General features: G+C 39.5%; 1 protein-coding gene across 3 annotated transcripts; it reads left to right on the forward strand.

Moving 5' to 3' along the window:
* Window positions 1-45: 45 nt before the first annotated feature.
* On the forward strand, window positions 46-21,854 carry UFSP2 (UFM1 specific peptidase 2). Of its 3 annotated transcripts, none has more exons than XM_046648602.1 (13): window positions 79-103; window positions 734-829; window positions 2,702-2,780; window positions 5,947-6,130; window positions 6,236-6,302; window positions 8,772-8,929; window positions 9,322-9,514; window positions 10,832-10,978; window positions 15,390-15,554; window positions 15,733-15,857; window positions 17,279-17,355; window positions 18,267-18,391; window positions 21,691-21,854. In XM_046648602.1, the coding sequence occupies exons 3-13, from the start codon at window positions 2,717-2,719 to the stop codon at window positions 21,775-21,777; spliced, it is 1,392 nt and encodes a 463-aa protein (XP_046504558.1). In that variant the 5' UTR covers window positions 79-103; window positions 734-829; window positions 2,702-2,716; the 3' UTR covers window positions 21,778-21,854. The 3 variants fall into 3 exon arrangements, with proteins under 3 accessions (XP_046504555.1, XP_046504558.1, XP_046504557.1); XM_046648601.1 differs by having other exon boundaries at window positions 83-103; window positions 651-829; XM_046648599.1 differs by lacking the exon at window positions 734-829 and having other exon boundaries at window positions 46-103.
* The last annotated feature ends 68 nt before the right edge of the window (window positions 21,855-21,922 follow it).

Genomic DNA, 21,922 nt, shown 5'->3' on the forward strand with positions numbered 1-21,922 from the left:
TCTCTTCCCGTGCCCCGCCCCCTCGATGACGCCACTTCCGGGCCAGCTTCCTGAGCCCGGGAGCGGACGTCAGCGCGTCTGTCATCGCCACGTCGCAGACATGGTGAGTACCTCTGCTCGCCACCCACCCCCGCGTGTCCCCTCGGGCTTCAGTAGCCGCCAGGAGTACAGCTCCTCAGCCTTTGAAAGGAACTGGTCCTGCGGGGCCCACGGCGGCAGCTGTCCCTCCGTGGGCTGGGCCGCCTTATCCTCGGCCCGTTCCCGCTAGGGCCCGAGGAAACTGCCCCGCACAACCTGAGCCCACCATCTCGGCCGCGTTTGATCCGCTCCGGGCCTCCTTGTGAATGCATTTTGAGAACGAGGGATTATTCGGCGTTTTTGAAAGTTTTGATGAAGATTGGACCTAGGAAAGATATAAGTAACTTTCATCAAATACTCCATTCCCTTGGCCCCCGTGATGTCACACTGCCCTGGTTTCCCTCCTGTGTAATTGCTCAGCCAGGTCCTCCGATCCCTGTCTTACATGGGTTGTTCTTCAGGGATACTTTTCTTTGCACACTAATCTTTCTCTCAGGTTTGTATCTCCAGCTTGGGCCTTTATTTTGAGCTCCAGATTCACATATTTACTAACTGTACCTCCACCTGGATAGCTGATAGGTTCTTCGGACTCAGAAGGTTCAAAACTGACTCATCATTTCCACCTCCCTTCGTCCCGCACCTGCTCTTCCTCCAGTGATCTCCATGTCAGTAAATGGCACCACCATCCACCCTGCTGTGCATGCCAAAACCCGGGAAGTCATCCTTGACATCTCCCTCTTCTCAACTCTGAGTAAGCAAGTCTTATGGACTCTACTTCTAAACGGCCATGACTTGTCACTCTCTCTACTCTTTCCATCCTTGTCATTGTCACCGTCAGATCTAACCATCTGCGCTAGTCTCTTAAGGGGGCTTTGAAGCAGGCCTTCACCAATCTGTGCCCCTGCCTGGATGGGCTCTTCCACCTGCACCCTCATCGTTCCTTTGGGATCATTCCTACTCATACCTACTTACCCTTCAGAGCTCAGCTTAAATGTTATTTCTTCAGAGAGAATCTCAATTCCAAAGTCTAGGGAGATTCTAGTGCTTTCACATATGATCTTTTATGGAATCTTCACAACAACCTTTGAAGCTGTATATTTTTCCAATTTTACAGAAGAGTACAAAAGACTGGAGTGATTAAATGATGCAAAATCATACAGGAATTAACAGTTAAATTTACTCTTTCCTGTCTTTTATCTTCTTCAGTATCTTTCATTGTCATTAAATATTTTTTATTCATATGGGTGCATAGTCTTTTTTATGGTAGTATCGTTCTTTGTTTAACCAGCTTCTTATTGATAGCTATTTCGGTGGTTTCCAATTTTTTTTTTTTTTTTGCTATGATGAACAACAGGATGATAAGTGGACGACATTGAAACTAAATGTGTCCTGAACTTTCTTGATTACTTCCTTAGAATAAATTCCCAGAAATAGAATTAGGGCAAAAGCAGTCACCCTTAAAAAAATGTGACAAAGGATTTGTAAGTCAGAAAAATAGTAATGGTACCTACTTCATAATGTTCTGAGGATCAGAGTTAATTTATGTCCACTCATTTAGCACAGTCCCTTTTACATTTTAAGAACTCCTTAAATGTTAGTACTTATTCATTTATTTCAAAATCAGATTCTTACTGTGTAGTGTGGTTCTTCATCCTGTTGGGATATATTTTCAGAATCTGATGAAATCTTTGAAACCTCTTCCCAGAGATTCCCTTCCTGTTTCCTCCCCTCCCCACCCCTATAGCAAAATGACCCATGTCATTTGTCACATCACCTACCTGAAATTCAGCATATGGACCCAAATTAAGAATTGCTATTAGGTTCCATTTTACAAGTGCTTTTTTCCCTTTATAAGTTGCAAGCATTTTCGTATGCCGTTAACTATTCTTCTAAAGGATGATTTTTCATGGCTGTATAATATTCATAACTATTTAACCAATCTCTTGTTATTGACATTTAGGTTAACATTCTTATTCCTGGATCTTGGTATGTTTTGCAGATTTCCTTAGACTAAATTTCTAAATTCAGAATCACTAGGCCAAGAATGTGAATATAAGACTTTTGATTCTTATTGCCACATTGCCCTCTGAGAAATTCTACAGTTCATACTCCCACCATTAGTGGTGTATTAGTTTCCCCTCATTGTCTCCACCACCAAGTGTTATCATATTGGGTTTAACGTACTGTCCCATTCTTCAAGTAGTTCTTTACCATTGATGTTCTCGTGTCATTGTTAAACCCGTTGTTAAGACTATAATTAAAAATATTGTCTTAGAGCGGTGGCCCTCACCCTTTTCCCGTTAGAATCACTAGCATAGCGAGCAGGGGCCTGGGACCCTTTTAAACATCCCTGTGCCTAGATCCTCCTCACGCCAATTAATCAGGATCTCGGGCAGTGCAGCCCAGGTATCAGTATTTTAATGTGGAACAAAGGTCGAGAGTCCCTGATTTAGAATTTAGGGTATTTGTTTTGTTTTTCTCCATAAAACAAGGAGTTAACTCTTGAAATAATTTGAAGAGTCAAGGTTAATTAAGGCCTTAACCTAAACTCAGTTAGATTCTAATTTAGACGCCGGTGAGTTTGTCTTGTTTTACAATGGAATTTTGCTTTTCTTTGTCTTAGGTGATTTCAGAGACTATGGATATACTCTTCAGAGTAAGAGGAGGCCTCGATCTGGCTTTTCAGCTGGCTACTGCTAATGGTAGGTCTGCCAAAAAGCTCTCCTTTTTTATTATAAAATTGATGCTGAAATATACCAAGATCCTCTCCATTTTGCAAATGAAACAGATTGAGAGAGAAGATAATTAAACTAAGATCATATAGTTAGTGAGTTATATAAATTGGATTTAAACTTAGACTCTGTGTTCCAGCACCACCACTGGCCCCTGGGGCTCCTCTGTGCAAATGAGAAAAAGATGTCCCCTTCCTTAAGAAACTTTACTGCCCTCTCGCAGAAAATTGTCACAATAATGTAAATATCCGCAATGAGCACAAAGTAAATGACACATCCAGGTTTGTCCATTGCAGACTTGCAACTGTGCGTAACCCTGAGGCTCCAGAGCCACTCTCTTGAATGTTACCTCGGTTTGGACTCTGTGGGAGAAAACGCAGCAGGGTTTGTGTAAAGCAAATTCTAGGGCATCTTCCTGTTTCTGACTTGGGCTGCTGCCACAACTGAGGTAAAGAGTAGCAGAGGAGGGGTTGGCCTGGTGGCACAGTGGTTAAGTTTGTGCACTCAGCTTCAGTGGCCCAGGGGTCGTGGGTTCAGATCTTAGGCGCAGACCTACACACCACTTGTCAAGCCTTGCTGTGGTGGCAATCCCACATGCAAAATGGAGGAAGATTGGCACAGATGTTAGCTCAGGGCCAATCTTCCTCACCAAAAACAAAACAAACAAACAAACAAGAATATCAGAGGAGGAAGATGTGGAGTTGTATTTGAGATTTGTTTCACTTGAGATGCCAGAGTATATCAAGCACAAATTCCCAACAGGCATTTGGTAATTTTGAGTCTGAAACTGAGGGGAGAGTGGTCAGGATTGGAGAATTTTAATATCTCTGAAGGATGATAGTTAACACCTTGATAATAAATGAAATCAATCATGAAAAGTGCCAAAGTTCCTTGAAGGAAATCACCCGCTGGCCATTGTTTACTGGCCCTGTGGAAATAGGAAGGGAGAGAATGCAGAATGTTCTTTCTGATCCATCCCTTCAGATTAAAATATTGTTCTCAATCTTGATCCACCTTCCAATCCGCACTCCCAGACCAATGAAAGTCAGTCTCTGGGACAGAGAGCCAGGCATCAGTAAGCTTTCTAGGTGATTCTACCGTGCCATCAAGATGAGAACCATTTTACAAGGACTACATCAAACTCATTTTCAGGCCTATCTTGTCAGTAAAGGGTGGGTGTTCCCTAATATGTTACTTACGTGGATAAAGCCTTACATTTCGCAACTTAATAGAAATTGAAGATGTACTTTGCTATGAACTTAATGCACAGTGTAATGAATCCACTAATCGATAGATGTAATGGTGTGATATCAAATGTAAACTAGTACTGCAGATAGTTTTCACCTAATTAATACACTCGAGGTTGTCTTCTGACTTGATTGTATTCTTCCTCCTGTAACAAACTTCCCAACACTCAGTGAAGGGAATCATTAACAAGAAAATACAGAGAAACGAGGTGCTTAAGTGTAAAGACATCACAGTTTTTTAGATAAACTTTTCCTCATGGTCCTTCAGGGATAAACAGAAGGTAATCCAGGAATTATGTTTGTCTTTTGTAGTGCAGCTGAAAATCTTTAAATTCAGCTTTCTGAAATGTATCAAGATGTTCTAAAATCTGTTTTATTATAAGTAATCTTTTCTCTACCACAACCAAGGTATTTATTTTTCGAGACATCAATGTGATAGTTAAATAAGTATTTGAACCACAAGGTTAAATCAGTTTAGATTTAAGAGTATAAAGCTAGGACAAGTAGTTAAAGTCTTCTTCTTCAAATACATCTTCTTATGTAGTTTTGACTTTGGAACCATAAAAATGTTTTACATATTCAAAAATTCTGTTAAATTAAAAGGGAATCGCTGAAAATGAAGTCAGAGAAATAGCAGGTTGATGACGTATCACACAGAGAAAAAGACCCCTGTGACTGTAGAACACAGAGCTGTAGTTGTATAGTCTTAGTGGGGTATAGTCCAAGGAGAAAAAGAACTACAGAGAAATTTATATTTCATTCTACAGTTTAATTGCTATAATTTAATACGGTATTTTGAAACTAAGTGGAATCCTCATACGCTCCTGGTGGGAATATAAAATAGTCCAGCTGCTTTGGAAAACAGTTTTTGGCAGTTCCTCGAAAAGTTAAACATAGAGTTACCCTGTGACCCAGCAATGCTACTCCTAGGGGATCGGCTAAGAGAACTGAAAACATATGTCCACACAGTAATGTGCACAAATGTTCATAGCAGCATGTTCATGATAGCCAGTAAGTGGAAACAACCCAAATGTGTATCAACTTATGAATGGCTAAACAAAATGTGTTATATCCATACCATGGAATGTTATTCAGCCATGAAAAGGAATGAAGTACTGATTCATGCTGTGGATGAATTCATAACATGGATGAATCTTGAAATATTATGCTGAGTGAAAGAAGCCAGACACAAAAGGCCATATAATGTGTGATTGCATTTATATGAAGGGTCCAGAATAGCCGAATCTATTATAGAGACAAAAAGTAGATTAGTTATTGCCGTAGGTAGGTGTAGGGGGAATGGGGAGTAACCACTGATAGGTACAGGGTTTCTTTTGGGGTGGTGAAAATGTTCTAGAATTCATGATGATTGTAAAACCTTGTGAATATAATCAAAGCAGCTGAACTGTACATGTTAAAAATCTGACTTTTTTTTTTTTAAAGATTGGCACCTGAGCTAACATCTGTTACCAATCTTTTTTTTACTTCTTCTTCTTCTCCCCAAAGCCCCTTAGTACATGGTTGTATATTCTAGTTGTGAGTGCCTCTGGTTGTGCTATGTGGGATGCCACCTCAGCATGGCCTGATGAGCAGTGCCATGTCCATGCCCAGGATCCCAGCCAGTGAAACCCTGGGCCACCGAACCAGAGCACATGAACTTAACCACTCGGCCACAGCTCAGCCCCAAAAATCTGAATTTTATAGTCTGTGAATTTTATCCCAATTTTTTAAAAAAAGAAAGGCAAAAAATTTTTTAGAATTATTGAATCTGGGAAATGGATATTTGGGAGTCAGTTTTACTCTGCTTTACTTTTGTGTGTGTGGAAGCATTCGTGTAGAAAAGTTTAAAATTTTTATTATTAACTTCTATTTATATTCTTTTAATTTAGAAATTTTTATCAAGAAAGCACTAAAACATGTGTTGAGTGACCTGTCAACCAAACTTTCCTCAAATGCACTTGTGTTCAGAATTTGCCACAGCTCAGTGTATATATGGCCTAACAGCGACGTCAACACCATCCCGGGAGAACTGACTGAGAGCTCTGCCTGTAAGAACATACTGCGCTTTATTCAGTGAGTATGTTTCAAGATTGCTAGAAGTGTTTTTAGAATGTCATTTCATAGTGTATATACATAGTTGTTTTATAGTATAAACATCTTTGTGTGTTAAAAATTTAGAGTTGAACAAGAAGAAGATACAAAACGAAAATTCATGAGGAAGAAAGACAAAAAGTTACCAGATCTGGTAAGCAGCTCACCTGTCTTCTTAGTGGGAAACATTTTAAATCCTTGAATTTGGAGTCAAGTGAGATCTTACAGATTATTCAGTCCAACTTTCTTTCTTTTTTTTTTTTTTGAAGAAAATTAGCCCTGAGCTAACATCCACTGTCAATCCTTCGCTTTTTGCTCAGGAAAATTGGCCCTGAGCTAACATCCGTGCCCATCTTCCTCTACTTTGTATGTGGGATGCCTGCCACAACATGGCTTGATAAGTGGTGTGTAGGTCCACACCTGGGATCCAAACCAGCAAACCCAGAGCCGCCGAAGTGGAGTGTGCGAACTTAACTGCTATGCCACCAGGCTGGCCTCTTAACTTTCTTATTTTTTACAGATCAGATTATTGAGGTCCAGAAAGATCAAATGGCTTGCCAGAGGTTATATCTCTGTTTTACATAGATAACTTTTGTCCCATTATAATACATATCTTAAAAGGATTTTCTAGATGCTTTCTTTGCTCCCACAAAAATAAAACAGCTTCAGTACGTTTACAGATTATTTAAAAATAAATAAAAAGAAATCAATCTCAAACATGACAGTGACGTATAGGCTGTGTGAGATATGAAATAAGAAATTATTTACTTTTCTTCGCACTGTTCTGATTCTGTTGAAATTTCTGAACCAATACTACTGAGTACCTGCCTGCCATGTGCCACAAACTTTGCCAGATACCGGAGATAAAAAATAGAGCTACTTTTGCAAGGCAGGAAGTTGTACAAAATTAGTACGACTGTGGTGATTTTCCAGGCTGGGAAGATAGGCTGGACGTGAGGGTGGAGAGATGGGCAGGGACCTCAGGAGAAGCCTCACTAAACCAGCAGCCACGGTACTAGAGAGGAGGGAAAGGATACAAGACAGAGTCAGGGGATAAAGTGGAAGATGCTTGGAAACAACCGGATGTGGGTTGACCAGTTTCTTGCTTGGATAAAGATGGAAGATGGGAAGACATGAGGTCAGTTTTGGTCATACTATATTTGAGACACCAGTGAGGTAGCCACGTGAGCTGTGACATCTACAAATGTGGAGTGTACAAAAAAATCATGGGCTGCAGATAATAATTTGAGAATTACCAGTAGTTGGAGCCTGACATTTTGAGGAGGACAGCTCAGTTATTTTGTAGCATGTCCCTCAGTGTGGGTCTGTTTCAGGCTTCCTCGTGATTGGATTCAGGTCGTGGGTCATTGGTAGGAACACCGCAGAGGAAGTGTCATGTCCTTCTCCACAGCACATCGTATTAGAGAGGCGCGTGCTGTCAGTTAGTTCCTCGTATTGGTGATGGTCACTTTTATCACTTACTTAAGGTGCTACCCACCAGTTTTGTCCACTGTGAGGGTACTATTTTTTCCCTCGTAATTAGTAAGTATCTTGTGGGAAGATAGTTTGAGACAATGTGTATATTTCCTATTCCTCATCCAATTTTTACCCACCACTTCTAGCATCAATTGACGAAGTTTGCCGCAATCAACATGAATCTGAAGGGTGCAAAGTGGCGATTTTTCTGAGTCTCTCCTCTCCTTCTACATGACTGTATTATGAGGAGGAGCTTTTCCTCTTTCCTTTGTATGTTTATATCCGCATGGTAGCATGGGTTCATACTTTATGCGATGATTTACAGTCTGTTATTATCGTTAGCTATTTTGGTGCTTACATTTTCCAAAGTTTGGCCAATAGAAAGTCCTTCAAGTGGGCTCCAGTGTCCTTTTGACACTGTATTTTTGAGTGCTTCCTACTTTCTTCCAGGCACGTTATGGACTTTCCTATTCCTGCTCAGGAATCAGCCATTTCTCCACATCTATATGTACATACTATTCATATACACACACACACATATATAACGCATACATTCATATTTATCTGTGTAAACTATACCTCCAGTTCTGGGTGAGTCTCACACAATTCCTAACCTTTTCCCAGGGAGAAACCTGGCTTCCAGTATCCTCAGTATTTTGCTAAATTCATTCAGTATACAGGAGGTATTTTCAGAGTTGTTGTTCCATACCACTGTCAAAATCAAACCTCCTAATAGAGTTCCGTATTTGTTTATAGTTCTTGATGTCTTTAGACCAGGGGTATATAGTCATAATATATGGTTAAAGGTTCCTTTGGTGTGTGGTTATTGTATCTTGTTCATCTGATTTCTTTTTTTAATTTAAGTCTATACAAAAGTAGAGAGAATAATATAATGAACCCTGGTGAACCTATACCAGCTTTAACGTTATCAATACATGGTCAGTCAGATTTCATCTTCACTCCCCACAACTCTCCACCTCTCTTCAGATTATTTTCAAGCGGAGAAGAATTTTTTTAAATAAGATTTATGCTTTTAAACAATGTACCATAATATGGCTTTATATGGTCCTTAAAAAGTCCTTTTACTTACCTCTTATATTTAGCATCCAGTGTGCTATAAGTTGACTATTACTGTTTATCTTTATAGCATCAAATAGTAAATATAGATCTTATGCTGGAAATGTCAACGTCTCTGGCAGCTGTAACCCCCATCATTGAAAGAGAACGCGCAGGACACCACTATGTTAGTATGACTTTACCCGTCGATGCAGTTCTATCTGTTGCTCCAGAAGAAACGTGGGGAAAGTAAGTATTTTGTAATACTAGTGCCACATTTAAATGAGGTCTCCTCCCCAACGTAATCACAGCCCATTTTTAAATATCGTACAGGTATATCCAGGGTTGTTGTTGTTGGTTTTACTAGGATTTACTCCTTGTTTATTGTTAAACTAAGAGTCATCTAGAAATTAAATGTTTGTTTGGAGGAAGTAGGGCAGTATGAAAAACCTATAGGGTTTTCTCCTAATGTACACAGAGGAAATAAACAGTTTATTTAACTTTGCATAATTTAGACTTCCTTAAATAAACCTGGTCCAATCAAGTTGTTTTTATTACATTTGGGATATATCAAGTCTACACTTTGATTTCTCATACCCACTATAACTTTTGTTAATGCACTCACATATTTCCCTCCACAGAGTTCGTAAACTTCTAGTTGATGCAATTCATAATCAACTAACTGATATGGAAAAGTGCATTTTGAAATATATGAAAGGAACATCTATTGTGGTCCCTGAACCATTGCACTTTTTATTACCAGGGGAAAAAAATCTTATAACAATTTCATATCCATCAGGAATTCCAGATGGTCAGCTGCAGGCCTATAGAAAGGTAAAACGAATTCATTTACTCTTAGAACAAATAGGACTATCATTCATTTCATATTTAATTATATATTTCTAATAATGTAAATTATTTTGTAATTTAATATAAAAGTATGGAAACAGACTGTTTTACATATTATGTAATTTCTGTTCTCATATAACTTCTTTTTTCAAGTATTACTAATGAAAAAGTATTATGCTAAACCATATGGAACATTTTAATTTCATATTGATTAATATGTTCTCTGAAATTTTTCCATCATGAAATATAAAAATGAAAAGATGCTTACATGCCTAAAGCAGCTGATGAGTGTTAGCAATTCCTTTCCCCTTCCATTACCTCCAGATTTGTGAAAGAGACAAGTTTACAGTTAGGGAAGGAAAATTAGGATTTATGCTCATTCTAATTAGAATTTATAGTAATACTCCATCCCCCACCTCCCAGGGTTATTTGGGTTTTATTAGAGACATTTTTGAAGAAAACATGATCAGCATTCAAAGAAATGAGATTTATTGGCAAAATGACTGGTTTTGGAGTGCGTGCTTTTGACGTGTGGCCTTGCCTGGCAGCTGTCAGATTCTGCCCTGGGAGCATCTTCCTGGTCTCTGTCCCTGAGAAGAGGTGTAGTACTGTAACCCTCTGTACCTCTCTCCAAGTGCCAGACTAACTGATGTGCAGAGGCAGCAGCTGCAGAGCTGATGATCCCGTTCACACTGCTAGAATACATGGGAGATCCGAAAACAAATGTCAGACTTTTCGAAGTAACTGTTATGGATTTTCATATAATTGGGAATAGTTTGCATTTTAAACATGTATGTGCATTTTTATTTTGATGTCACATTGGCTGGTTTCCTACCACCAATTTCTGCTCTGTAATTTAATCTTTACCCCTTATATTTGTTAAGTACTCTAAGCATGGTTTTTCAGAATACTTTGATATAGTTATATCATTAATTATAATTTACTTGTGGACAAGGCTGTTTCAAAACCAGTCTTTAGCCTGGATGTACTTTAACAGACTGTTATAATAAATAATTTTCAATTATCTCAGTTCTCTCACTCTAACAAATTATTTTCATTTTTCTATGTTGCCTTCCAGTTTCTATCCATATGCATAGATAAACAAAAATAAATCTGATTTGGTTTTAGTTTAATCTCACCCTCTTTGGCCTTAGTAAATTAAATCATAGGTGTGTTTGATAATTTTATCACCAATATATAGTTAATTTTCTGTTTTGTCTCTGTATTTTGAGTTTATTTATTGACTAGGAATCTAAATCATTTAACTTTTGTCTCTTTTCTATTAATTCTCATTTCATTTAGGAGTTACATGATCTCTTCAATCTGCCTCATGACAGACCTTATTTCAGAAGGTCTAATGCTTATCACTTTCCAGATGAACCCTACAAAGATGGTTACATTAGAAACCCACATGTTTACCTCAATCCACCTAACATAGAGACTGGTATGGTGAGTTTAATAATTACTTATGGGAATCAACTGATCATTAATGTCATGAGTTGTGTTTTGTTTATACCCGGTGGAAGTTGTAAGGATTAATTCATAATGTCTGTCATCCCTAAAACATGACTTACCACCCGTTTCTTTTCATAATCATTGCTTAATGGAGCAGTAATTCACAATGGTCTCAAAAGGTTAAGAATAGAGAGAGTGTACCACATTGCTCTTACTAAATTACATTCCCTATTTTCTTTAAAGGCTTGTCCCATTTTTTTTTCATTCTCAACCTGAGAAATCATGCTGATTAAGGGCATATTCTACCCAGAACACGCTGTAGCAGAAGTCTAACAAGGTACAACAGCATGTTTCCTGTGCAGCATGTAGCCAGTTGCCAGGGGTGGATCCTTGCTCAAGGTGGCTCCAGTAAGAGGGCTTGGTGGAGTGTGGGGAAGGGTCCCTTTAAGGATGCACGCAGGCCGGGAGGAAAGGGTCTCACGGCATCCGAGAATAGGAAGACTTGGACAGCTCAGCCTCTTAGAACGAACAAAGCAGCCCTGGGAGTGGCAGCTGCCTCAGTCTCAGGCCTGCACCGACTCCTCGATGGCACTGCTGCTGCTTCCTGTGTGTATGCTTTCGATCCTAACTGGCCTGTCCCTCTTCTGTCCTTTCTCAGCCTCACATCTTCCATTTCCTCCTTGTTTCAGCTTGTCTATAACTTTTCCTGCTCTTCCTCATAGCTGCCCGTTGGATGCATCTCTCCAGCTTCATTCCCAGCTCCTCACTGCCTGATTCAATCCACACCTCTCAATTCAAATTCCCCAGAGAGGAAACGTGATTGTCCATCTTTTCATGGCATTTCTTGAGGACCTGCCGAGTCTCCAGGTGCTTTGTAAGGAGATTTTAAGAATTAGAAATGAGTATATGATATAGAGTCTACTCTGGAGGAGCTGGGAGCCCACTCTGGTTGCAGCCATCACAGTGCATGCGGGACCCCAGTTCCGTCTGCAAGAGCTGCGGGCACACCAGCTTCCCATGTACAGGCCCTGGCTGGGCGCTCACCATCACATGGACGCCAATGAGTCTTTAGTCACCTTCTCAGTGATGTTAAATGGTATCGCTTAGTTTGCTTATATGGGAGGAAATCTTGAGAGATCTATTCCTGGTTAAAAATCTTGCTCTGTCACAGTCATAGAATCAGAATGGAAATAAAAAACTTAGAGTCTCTAACAAACAGTGTAACTCTTGATGGTTTTCTAGTAGATTATTACATAAATGTTTTCTCTCCTAGACTCTATTTGGAACTCTTGTAGGGTAGCTCTTATTTCTTATATTTGTTTTTAATTCTTAATAATTCCTTAAAAAGTGCCTGGACACTCAGAAGTACTGAATACAGGTTGATTGATTTTTGACAATGAAATGGGTTCGTTATCTCTATTACAGAGATGGAAGAAGCATTTATGTATTTTTTAAATATTTGTAATATTTGATATGTACCTATAACATATATGTGAATTATGAAGCGTAGTAAGGAAATGAATACTGGAGAGCTCCCCACTCAGTGTAAGTAGAACGATACCGGTCTGCCTGTGTGTTCCTTCCTCATCCACTCTTGCCTCCCCCACACCCCAAGGGGAGCTGTTAGACTGAGTTTTATGTTCATCGTTCACTTCCTTTTCTTAATTGTTTCACCATATGTACATATATTCCCTCAACAATGTAGCTTTTAGTGTTGCTTGATTTTGAGTTTTATAAAAATGGTGTCATTCTGTATGTGGTCTTCAATAACTCACCTTTTCCCTCAATATTCTGTATTTAAGATTTATCCATGGTATTGTGTCTAACTGTAGTTATCTTTATTGCAGTATAATATGCCTTTGTATGATTTTTCCCAGGTATTTTGCTATTTAGACAGCCCTGAGATGAACATTCCTGTACATGTCTCTTGTTAGATATGTGCAGCAATTGTCAGCGTTTTGCTAGATTTGCTTCATTTCTCCTCTCTTTTCCCCTTGAGCCATGTCAAAGAAAATTGCAGACATCATGCTATTTACACCCCTAAATACTTCAGCACAAATCTCCAAACAGGAATAGATCTGCATTCATGGGATAAGCCTAGTTCGGTTATGAATCATTATTATTTTTTATTCTCTGCTGGATTTAGTTTGTTAATATTTTAAGATTTTTGCATATGTGTTCATGAATGATACTGGCTTATAATTTTCTTTTCTCATACTTTTCTTATTTTGTTTTTGTGTCAGTAGTAGGCTGGCTCATTGAAAGACTTGGGAGTATTCCCTCTTGTTTAAATTTCCTAGAGGAGTTTATATAAGATTGACATGATCTTTCCTTGATCATTTGTTACAACTCTCCTATGTAACAATCTGGGGTTAGCATTTTCTTTATGGGAAGATTTTTAATAACAGATTTAATTTTGTTAATGGTTACAGGACTTTTTCATTTTAGGTTATATATTTACCTAGGTTTTAATCTCCACTGTAGTTGTAGAAATGTTTTCTTGTTCATTCTTCATATCATTTTTATAGCTTCCCCCTTTTTTTTTTTTAACTTTTGGCTTTGTTGACCCTCTCTATTGTAACTTTTGTATTCTACTTCATTAATTTTTACTTTTTTACTTTCTTTGACTTGTTTTTCTTCTAACTTCTTAAGTTGGATATACTTATGTTATTGTTAATCTTTTTTATTTTCTAATTTAAGGTTTTAAATTTCAAGCAAAGTACTGCTTTCAGAGGTTTTAATTTGAAGTATTTTAGTTTTATTCACTTCTAAGTATCTTTACATTTCTATTATGATTTTTCTTTAATCCATGTGTTATTTAGAAGTATTTTTTAATGTCCAAATATATTAAAATTTATTTATTCATTCATTCATTCATTCATATACATACTGATTTCTGTCTCTTTTGCCTACTGGTCAGAAACAATTTCTCTGTGATCCAGACTCTGAAATTTATTGAGACTTATATTCATTTCCTATGGATGCTACAACCACCACAAATTTGGTGGGCTTAAAACTACAAAAATGTATTCTCTCACGGTTCTGGAGGCGACAGTCTGAAATCAGACCACTGGGCTGAAGTCAAGGTGTCGGCAGGGCCACGCTCCCTCCCAAGGCTCTTAGGGAGAGTCCCTTCCTTGCCTCTTCCAGCCTCTGGCGGCGCGTGTTCCTTGGCCTGTGTTCCTTGGCTCCTGTCTCTGCCTCCACAAGGGCGTTGCCTTCTCTTCTGTCTCAAATTCCCCTCTCTTATCAGGATACTTGTGGTTGCATTCAGGGCCACCTGGAGAGTCCAGGAAAATCGTTCATCTTAAGATGCTTAATTGAATCACATCGGCAAAGACCCCCTTTTTTCTTTTTTTTTTTCTGAACCATATAAGGTAACATCCACGGGTTCCAGGGTTTTGGATGTACATAGCCTTTGGGGACCATTTTTCAGCCTACCACAATGGTCTAGTTATAAATTTTATATGTGTGCTTGACAAGAGTATATATTCTCTAATTGTTGGGTATTTGTTCATGACTCTTCTTAACCTCATTTTTTAAAAATAATAATACCAGTTTGTCAAAAAAGATGTGTATACTCTTAACATTATACTACAGGAAAGAATGTGTATGATGTTGGCCCTTCTTTAAGGATCTTTAAGTAGCACACCTGGGCTGTAATCATGGCAGGTTTACAGAATTGCAGAAACATTTGTCATATGTCCCATTAAATGGACCCTTCGTTTGTTCATTTCTTTATTACTTCCTTCATTCATTCATTTATTCAGCAAACATTTATTGATTATTAATGTTAGCCGGCCCATTGTAAAAGCTTGCGCTCAGAAATAAATAAGACACAGTACATGCTACCGAGCACACATATTAGTGGGGGGCAGATATTTAAAAAGTAATAATAAGTAATGTGTAAGTAGTGTTAAGTGCTTTGAAAAATAAAAAAAATAATAAAGCAAGATAGAGAGTGACAGTCAGGGCAGGGGGTGGGTAGTGAGGGAGTATGCCATTCTTAGGGTGGATGGCCAGGGAAGGCCTCTGACATTTGAATAGAGACCCGAGGGAAGTGAGAGTGTTCCACGTAGAGAGAACCTAAGGCTCTGAGATCAGACCGCCCCTGGCACTTCTGAACCTCAAGCAGAGCGAGCAACGGGAAAGTGGTAGGAGATGAAGCTGGAGAGGAGGCCGGAAGGCAGGACTTGCCAGGCCTTATAGCCTTTGGTAAGGACTTCAAACATTTAATGAAATGCTAATAGGGTATACTGTTCAGCTGTAGTTCTCTGAAGGCATTTTCATAAGGAACTAAATTAACGTTCTAGCTCTGAGAGCAGTTGACTTGACTTGAGTATGTGTGTGGAATCTGTGCCTCTATCTTAAGTCAATAACGTACTATAGTCTTCTCTTTACACAGGTTTATGTGGTCCAGGGCATATATGGTTATCATCATTACATGCAGGGTCGGATGGACGACAGTGGCTGGGGCTGTGCTTATCGATCTCTGCAGACTATCTGCTCTTGGTTCAGACACCAGGGCTACACCGAGAGATCCATTCCAACACACAGAGAAATTCAGCAGGTACAGAGCATGCCGTTTCATTAGCCCTTAATATACCTTTAATAATTATTACCTCATAGGTACAGACTTAGTTCTGTTTTAAAAGAAAAAATTATACTGGTAATCAGGGAAAAGCCCTCAATGTAACTTTTAATGTTTGTCTGCATATGGATTTTGTGGTATTTTTAAACACATACAGGCTCTAGTTGATGCGGGGGACAAACCAGCGACATTTGTCGGATCTCGGCAGTGGATCGGATCGATTGAGGTACAGCTGGTGCTGAACCAATTGATTGGGGTAACTTCAAAAATACTGTTTGTCAGGTAAGGACACTTTAGGAAACTAGAGAAAGCATTTCAAAGCAAGTTTGTCATTTTATTAAAATAAGAGAAAAATTATTTATCTTTTCCCCACATTTGTTTTCACTCCTTCCTCTTCCTCCATGTTGCGTCACTGCTTTATAAATCTCATTTTTTTAATCCTAAATTTTTTTGGTTATTTTTTAGAAGACTTTTGGGTTTGTGAGTGAACTTTGTGATACATACTTGTGTGGCCTAGACCTAATTTTAGCCTAGAAGAGAAAAACTTGGAAGTATGTCAACTCTGAGTGGAGTTATAGAAAATCAAGCTTTTTATGCCCATGTCTTTACAAAGTCTTGAAAGGAGAAAAGCAATTGTTGATCTATGACCGACCTTTTCATCTACCTCCTGCTCTCTTTATTTGTGAGATGTTAATAAGCTAATAATGTGTTTGAATAATATATTCATTTCATCTTTTCCAATAGCATTTAACCATGATTCCAACATCAAAATGTGAGCAAATATGAATTAGATTGATTTCTATGACCATAACTAGCTTGCTCCTTATTTATGAGCTTGTGTTTCAAATTCATTTTCTGTTACAACCACCCTGATAAATACAGTGATGTTATCTTTATGTGTCCAAATGCTTTAATACAGCTGATTTCACAATTGCAGTTTGGATTGGCTGTGGAGGTCAGTGCGAACAGATAAATGACAGATTAAGTAGTGAAGCATATGGTGACTAAAAAGTGAAAGTTCTGGCACATTAAACATTATTTGTACATTCCTTACTAAGCAAGAGCTAAGGTTTAGCACCATGTGGCACCTCCATTCTAAAAAAATATCTCCCTTCATCCTTCATCTATCCATCTTTCCTTCTCTTCTCAAAAGTATAAATTGCACAGGACATTGAAAATTCCCCAGAGATAATGCGTTGTACTTGAAAACATTTTGCAGTTTTCACACTGGCTTCATGGACATCGTCTTTTACTGCTGGAATCTTTCTTATGTAGACGGGCGGGTATTGGTCCCAACTGAAAGGAGGAACTACGGACCCCGAGTCTGATGGCCAGCAGACAAGAGCCCAGGACTTAACACTCATTCTTCTGACAATCAGCCCACCCAGCAGAGCCCCCTGGGCATCCGGGTGGCCACTTTCAGTCTCATGTTAGAGATCCACGGCCTCCTTTGTGCAGTTCCAGAAGTGGAGACCGCAGGTCTTCGTGCTTCTTTCCTAGCACGTTTAGCGACCTTCAGTATTTACAGGGTTGTGTTGCTTTAAATTGCCCTCTCAGTCAGTTCCCTACCACTTAATTTGATTTATATTTATACTGTGTTTTTTTCAATAACCAAACAAGGTAGAAAACATTGGTTCCCAAGCTCATTATTTGACCCTATTGTTAGCAGTAGTCCTTCTGATAGAAAATGGTTTCTTTGCCAGCCAAGGCTCTGAAATGGCCTCTCAAGGGCGGGAGCTGGCCAACCATTTCCAGAGCGAAGGGACCCCAGTGATGATCGGTAAGAGCTTGGGCCGTCCTGGGTTCTCTGGGTGGAGTGGAGGGCATGTAGACTTGTCGTTAATGTAAATGCTTAATGTCACATAAAATCAGTCATTTTTAAATATTTTAGAACTAGCTTTTATACCATTCATATGACCTCTGGATATTTATTTTAAAATTTCCAAGGCAGGAGGAAAATTACAAAAAAATGATTATAGTAACCAGAAGTAAAGGCTAAGAAGAGAAATAAACTGTTCGGATATTTAAAGAGTTGAGAGCAGTAAGGAAAAGAGGCGACAATCACTCAACTGAGCATCATAAGTCATGTGTCTGTCCCTAACTTGGCCGGCTGTGTGACATTATGCAAACTGCTTAACCTCTCTGGGCTTTATTTGTAAAATAAGAGGATTGGATTAACTGCTCTAGATATTAACTAATCTAAAGATGCTCGATTCTGTGAGGAATGAGACTTGTCCTCTGATGACAGAAGGCAAGCTGAGACTGGAGTGTAAGGCAGGCAGGCAGGCAGGCAGATTTCAGCAGGATATCTGAAGGAACGAAGGAGGGGGTGCACTGTGCCCCTGGAGGCACGCAGAGCAGAGTGCCACAGCACAGTGATGGTACCCTGCGGGGAGGAGTTTAGACCCCCTGTGGCCCTTTCTAAATCCGGATTAGGTCATTCCATGGATAGGGCAGTGGAATATAGACCTCATATGGTCAGAGATAGGATTGTATCTTTTCTATCTTAAAGATGTAATTTTATCTTTTCAGAGTATATTTGACATTGTTTGTGGTCTTTTATAATGTAGGCTAGTCACTTTTAATGCTGTGTTAGATCAGTCAATAGGAAAGTAGTCTTGTGAAATTGAAGTTGAACGGGAAGTTGAGGTTACTGTGGGCCCTCTCATATTTGGTACTTCCTTTCTGTAGGAGGAGGAGTTTTGGCCCACACGATACTAGGAGTTGCGTGGAATGAGATTACAGGGCAGATAAAGTTTCTGATTTTAGATCCGCATTATACAGGCGCTGAAGATTTGCAAGTTATCTTGGAAAAGGTAAGTGTCTGTTTAACACGAATTTAGATACAAGGCAAAGAGCCCAGAACCAAAGGATAGCAAACTGGCTGTTAACGGAAAGACAGATTAGAAACCGAGGGGGGGCTCCTCACTCCCAGGAGGTTTCTAAGGCTGGGCTGAGGACTCTCTCTGGGTAGGGAGGAAAAGAGGGAACAGAAGACTTCCTCAGTTATTGAACTTAACAGTGGAACACAAAGGAATCTATTCCTTTCGAGATTTTACAGCTTTGCACAAACAAATGTATGGAGGTTTACCAATGCCTTGGAATACGAGAGAGGAATATATAACCCTTTATAATTTTAGAATGAACCAAAAAGAGCTGTGCAGTATGCTGGACATTATGGAGGCTAGACCACTTTTAACTTGTTTACATAGAACTTAATCTCATTCTGTAAAGGATTTGAATTTGAGACATTTGTTATGCTTATAATATCAGCTAAAGGAGGTATAAATTTAATCATAATTATTAAATAGTCATAATGACAACATATCCTGTTACCCACTATCTTTCATTTTTATCATGTTATTACTTACGTCAATATCATTAGTACCAATAAAAAGGTTACTCTGAACTTTGAAGTTATGGTTTAATTAGGTCACTTTTTTAAAAGCAGCATTCCTGGGGAATTGGCTGGTTTAACGCTGACATTCACTGGTGAGATGTTTTCACAGGTCGAAAAGAATGTAACTACGTTAGGTTACTAAAGTCCTAAGGATGAGATGTTTTAGGACGTAAAGTGCTTGAATGTGTGTGTAGCGGCACTCTCTTATAGCCCCAGGTTAGTAAAGTCTTTTGCTAATGATAAGAGTATCTGTGAATACGAACAGGTTATAAACGTGTTCTTAAAATTTCAGGTGTTTTTCTCCTTGCTTTTCTCTTTCAAGGCATTTGGACTTTTTACTCTATGAAACGTTTTTGGCTGGCACCTGTTATCTTACTGAAAATAGGAACAATATTTACTCTCCTTCTGTAGCAAAGTGCTCATTCAGTCAGCATTCACTAAGTGCCTCATATGTGCCATCCACTGTCCTAAGCACTAGGGTGTTAAAAAAGGTCTTGAAGGAGCTGTCAGTCTAGTGTAGGACAGAGAAGGAGAGTGTGGAAAGGACCCCAAAGTAAAATATGGCAGCTAAGGTGGAGTTTACAAGGCTGATCCTGTAGGGGGACCACTGAGAGCCAGGGAAAGGAAAGCCAGGCACTATGGGAGTTTTCACAGCACTGGAGCTGGTGAAGAGGTGTGGCTGGAGGGGTGGGCAGGAGCTAACTCCAGAAGGGTCATCATCTGAGCCAGGCACAGAAGCAAGCCTTAATTATTTTAATTAGAGGCAAGATAGAGATAATAAAATTCTTTCTTTCTGGCTTGCTTTTGGGACTTTGCACTAGATGGAATTATCTAGAGGGGGTTTTCTGGAGCAATTAGCTAGAGTAAGGCATAGTTCCGGGTGACTTTCTCTGAGAACTGCACTCTCCTTTGCTAGTTATATTTCTGTAGAACTTTGCAACTACATAAAACCCTTTGCTCTATGAGCACACGTAAGAAACCACGAAGCCAAGGCCTGGCCATCAGTAGGACTGTTGACCCTCACTTGACTCAAGAATCTAGGGTGCTGACTTAGCCCACCAGGGCTGCTGTAACAGAGTACCATATGCTGGGTGGCTACACAACAGAAATTCACCTCTCACAGTCCTGGAGGCTGGGAAATCCAGGATCCACGGCCTGGGTCCCAGAGGGCAGTCTTTTTCACTTCTTCACACGGTGGAAGGGATGAAGGAGCTTTCTGGGGCCTCTTTAATGAGGACACTAATCCCATTCACGAGGGCTCCACCCTCACAACCTTGTCACCCCCCCAAAGGCCCCAGCTCCAAATACCATGACATTGGGGACCAGGCTTCAACATACGAATTTTGGAGGGACACAAACATTCAGTCTATGGCAGGGGCCATGGAGAGTTCTGCCTCCGCCTGGCCTCTCTTTACCTCCGTGGGGAGGTCCCAGGCACTCACCTCAAAGGCAGGCAGCGTGGCCCCCATCTACTGCCATCAGTCTCTGGCTTTGGTGCCCTCTCTACCCACTTCTCTTAAAAACAATTGAGTCTAGTTACCTGGAGAAGGCCTACCCGTGTGAAAGGATCACACAGAGATTAAGAGAGAGATACTATAAGCCTTTTTTTCTATTTAAGAAAACAGATTTTAGAACATTAAATTTATTAGAGAAAGTTTTGCTGAAAAAATTAGATACTAAAAAGCAGCTTATTTATCTATAGAGACAGGTCTCAAAGACCATAAACCAAACTTAACGGTGGTTACCTGGGGGCGGGGGAGTGGGACTGGTGCAGGATTTATTTTATGTTTTACTTCCATCCCCTTTGAATTTTTACAATGTGTATCTTATTTTTGCAATTAGAAAAAGGAAAATGAAAAAATGAAAGAGCATCTCTTCTCAACCCTCCCACCTCCACAGTGAAAACAGCCAACACACTATCTTCTGTAGGGACTGGGAACTCTGACTCGAGGTCCCTGCGAGAATCCCCAGCAGTTTCTTCCCAGTTAGCTAGGGCCAGGAAGAAGGCCACTCGGTGGTATTTCCAGAGTCCTGGCCAGCCTCCTCACAGGTATTTCACAAAGAGAGCATTTCACTTCAGAACGATGTCACACACCCGAGTCGCTGGCTGGGCCTTGAAAAGAAATCAATGGCCCTACAAGAAATGTGATAAATTTTTATATTCACATAAGATTTTATTTGAAAGTAATTTTGTGCTGGGGAAAAGGGTTACTACTGATATGAGGAATGGAAAAGGGAATGATTCCAGGCTGAGGAAAATCAAGGGCATAGATTGCAACACAAGGGGCAGCGCTCCGGTTTCTTACTGCCCTGTTTCCTCGTAGCTAAGACGCCACTGCACAGTGCATATTACGGCTGTGGACTAAGAGAAACAGACAGCCAGTTAAACTCTCACATGCCCTCGGCTGCCAGAACTGTAAAGCTGTACATCTTAGAATCAATAAAATGTGGTATTTGGGGGAACAATTACCATAAGGAAGCTTTCTCTTTTTTATAATTTCTGTAATTAAATACTATAGAATTAAAATTTTTTTAAATTCTCTCTGAAATGGACCCAAATAAGATACTTTTCTATGCTTTACAGGAATTCAAATCTTTGAATTATATGGGTATGTAGAGCCTTATTTCAAGATCCTGCTGACAGAGCAGGATTGTAAAATGTCATAATTTTGATCACGTAGTCCTGTAACTTTGCTTTCCCTTTTCCCAATCTAGGGCTGGTGTGGATGGAAGGGCCCAGACTTTTGGAACAAGGATGCTTACTATAACTTATGTCTTCCCCAGCGACCAAATATCATTTAAAATATCTTGGACTCAGAGACTGTAATAAAGTTGTATTATAAATTTGTTAATAAAGAAAAAGTTTAATTTCAAATTAATTCCTGAGTCTAGTTTGATGGTTTAAACTACGATATGTTTTCAAAGATTGTAAATACTGCACAAAGAA

The sequence above is a fragment of the Equus quagga genome, chromosome 22, assembly GCF_021613505.1.
Source record: "Equus quagga isolate Etosha38 chromosome 22, UCLA_HA_Equagga_1.0, whole genome shotgun sequence".
In the NCBI taxonomy this organism is placed as follows: Eukaryota; Metazoa; Chordata; class Mammalia; order Perissodactyla; family Equidae; genus Equus; species Equus quagga.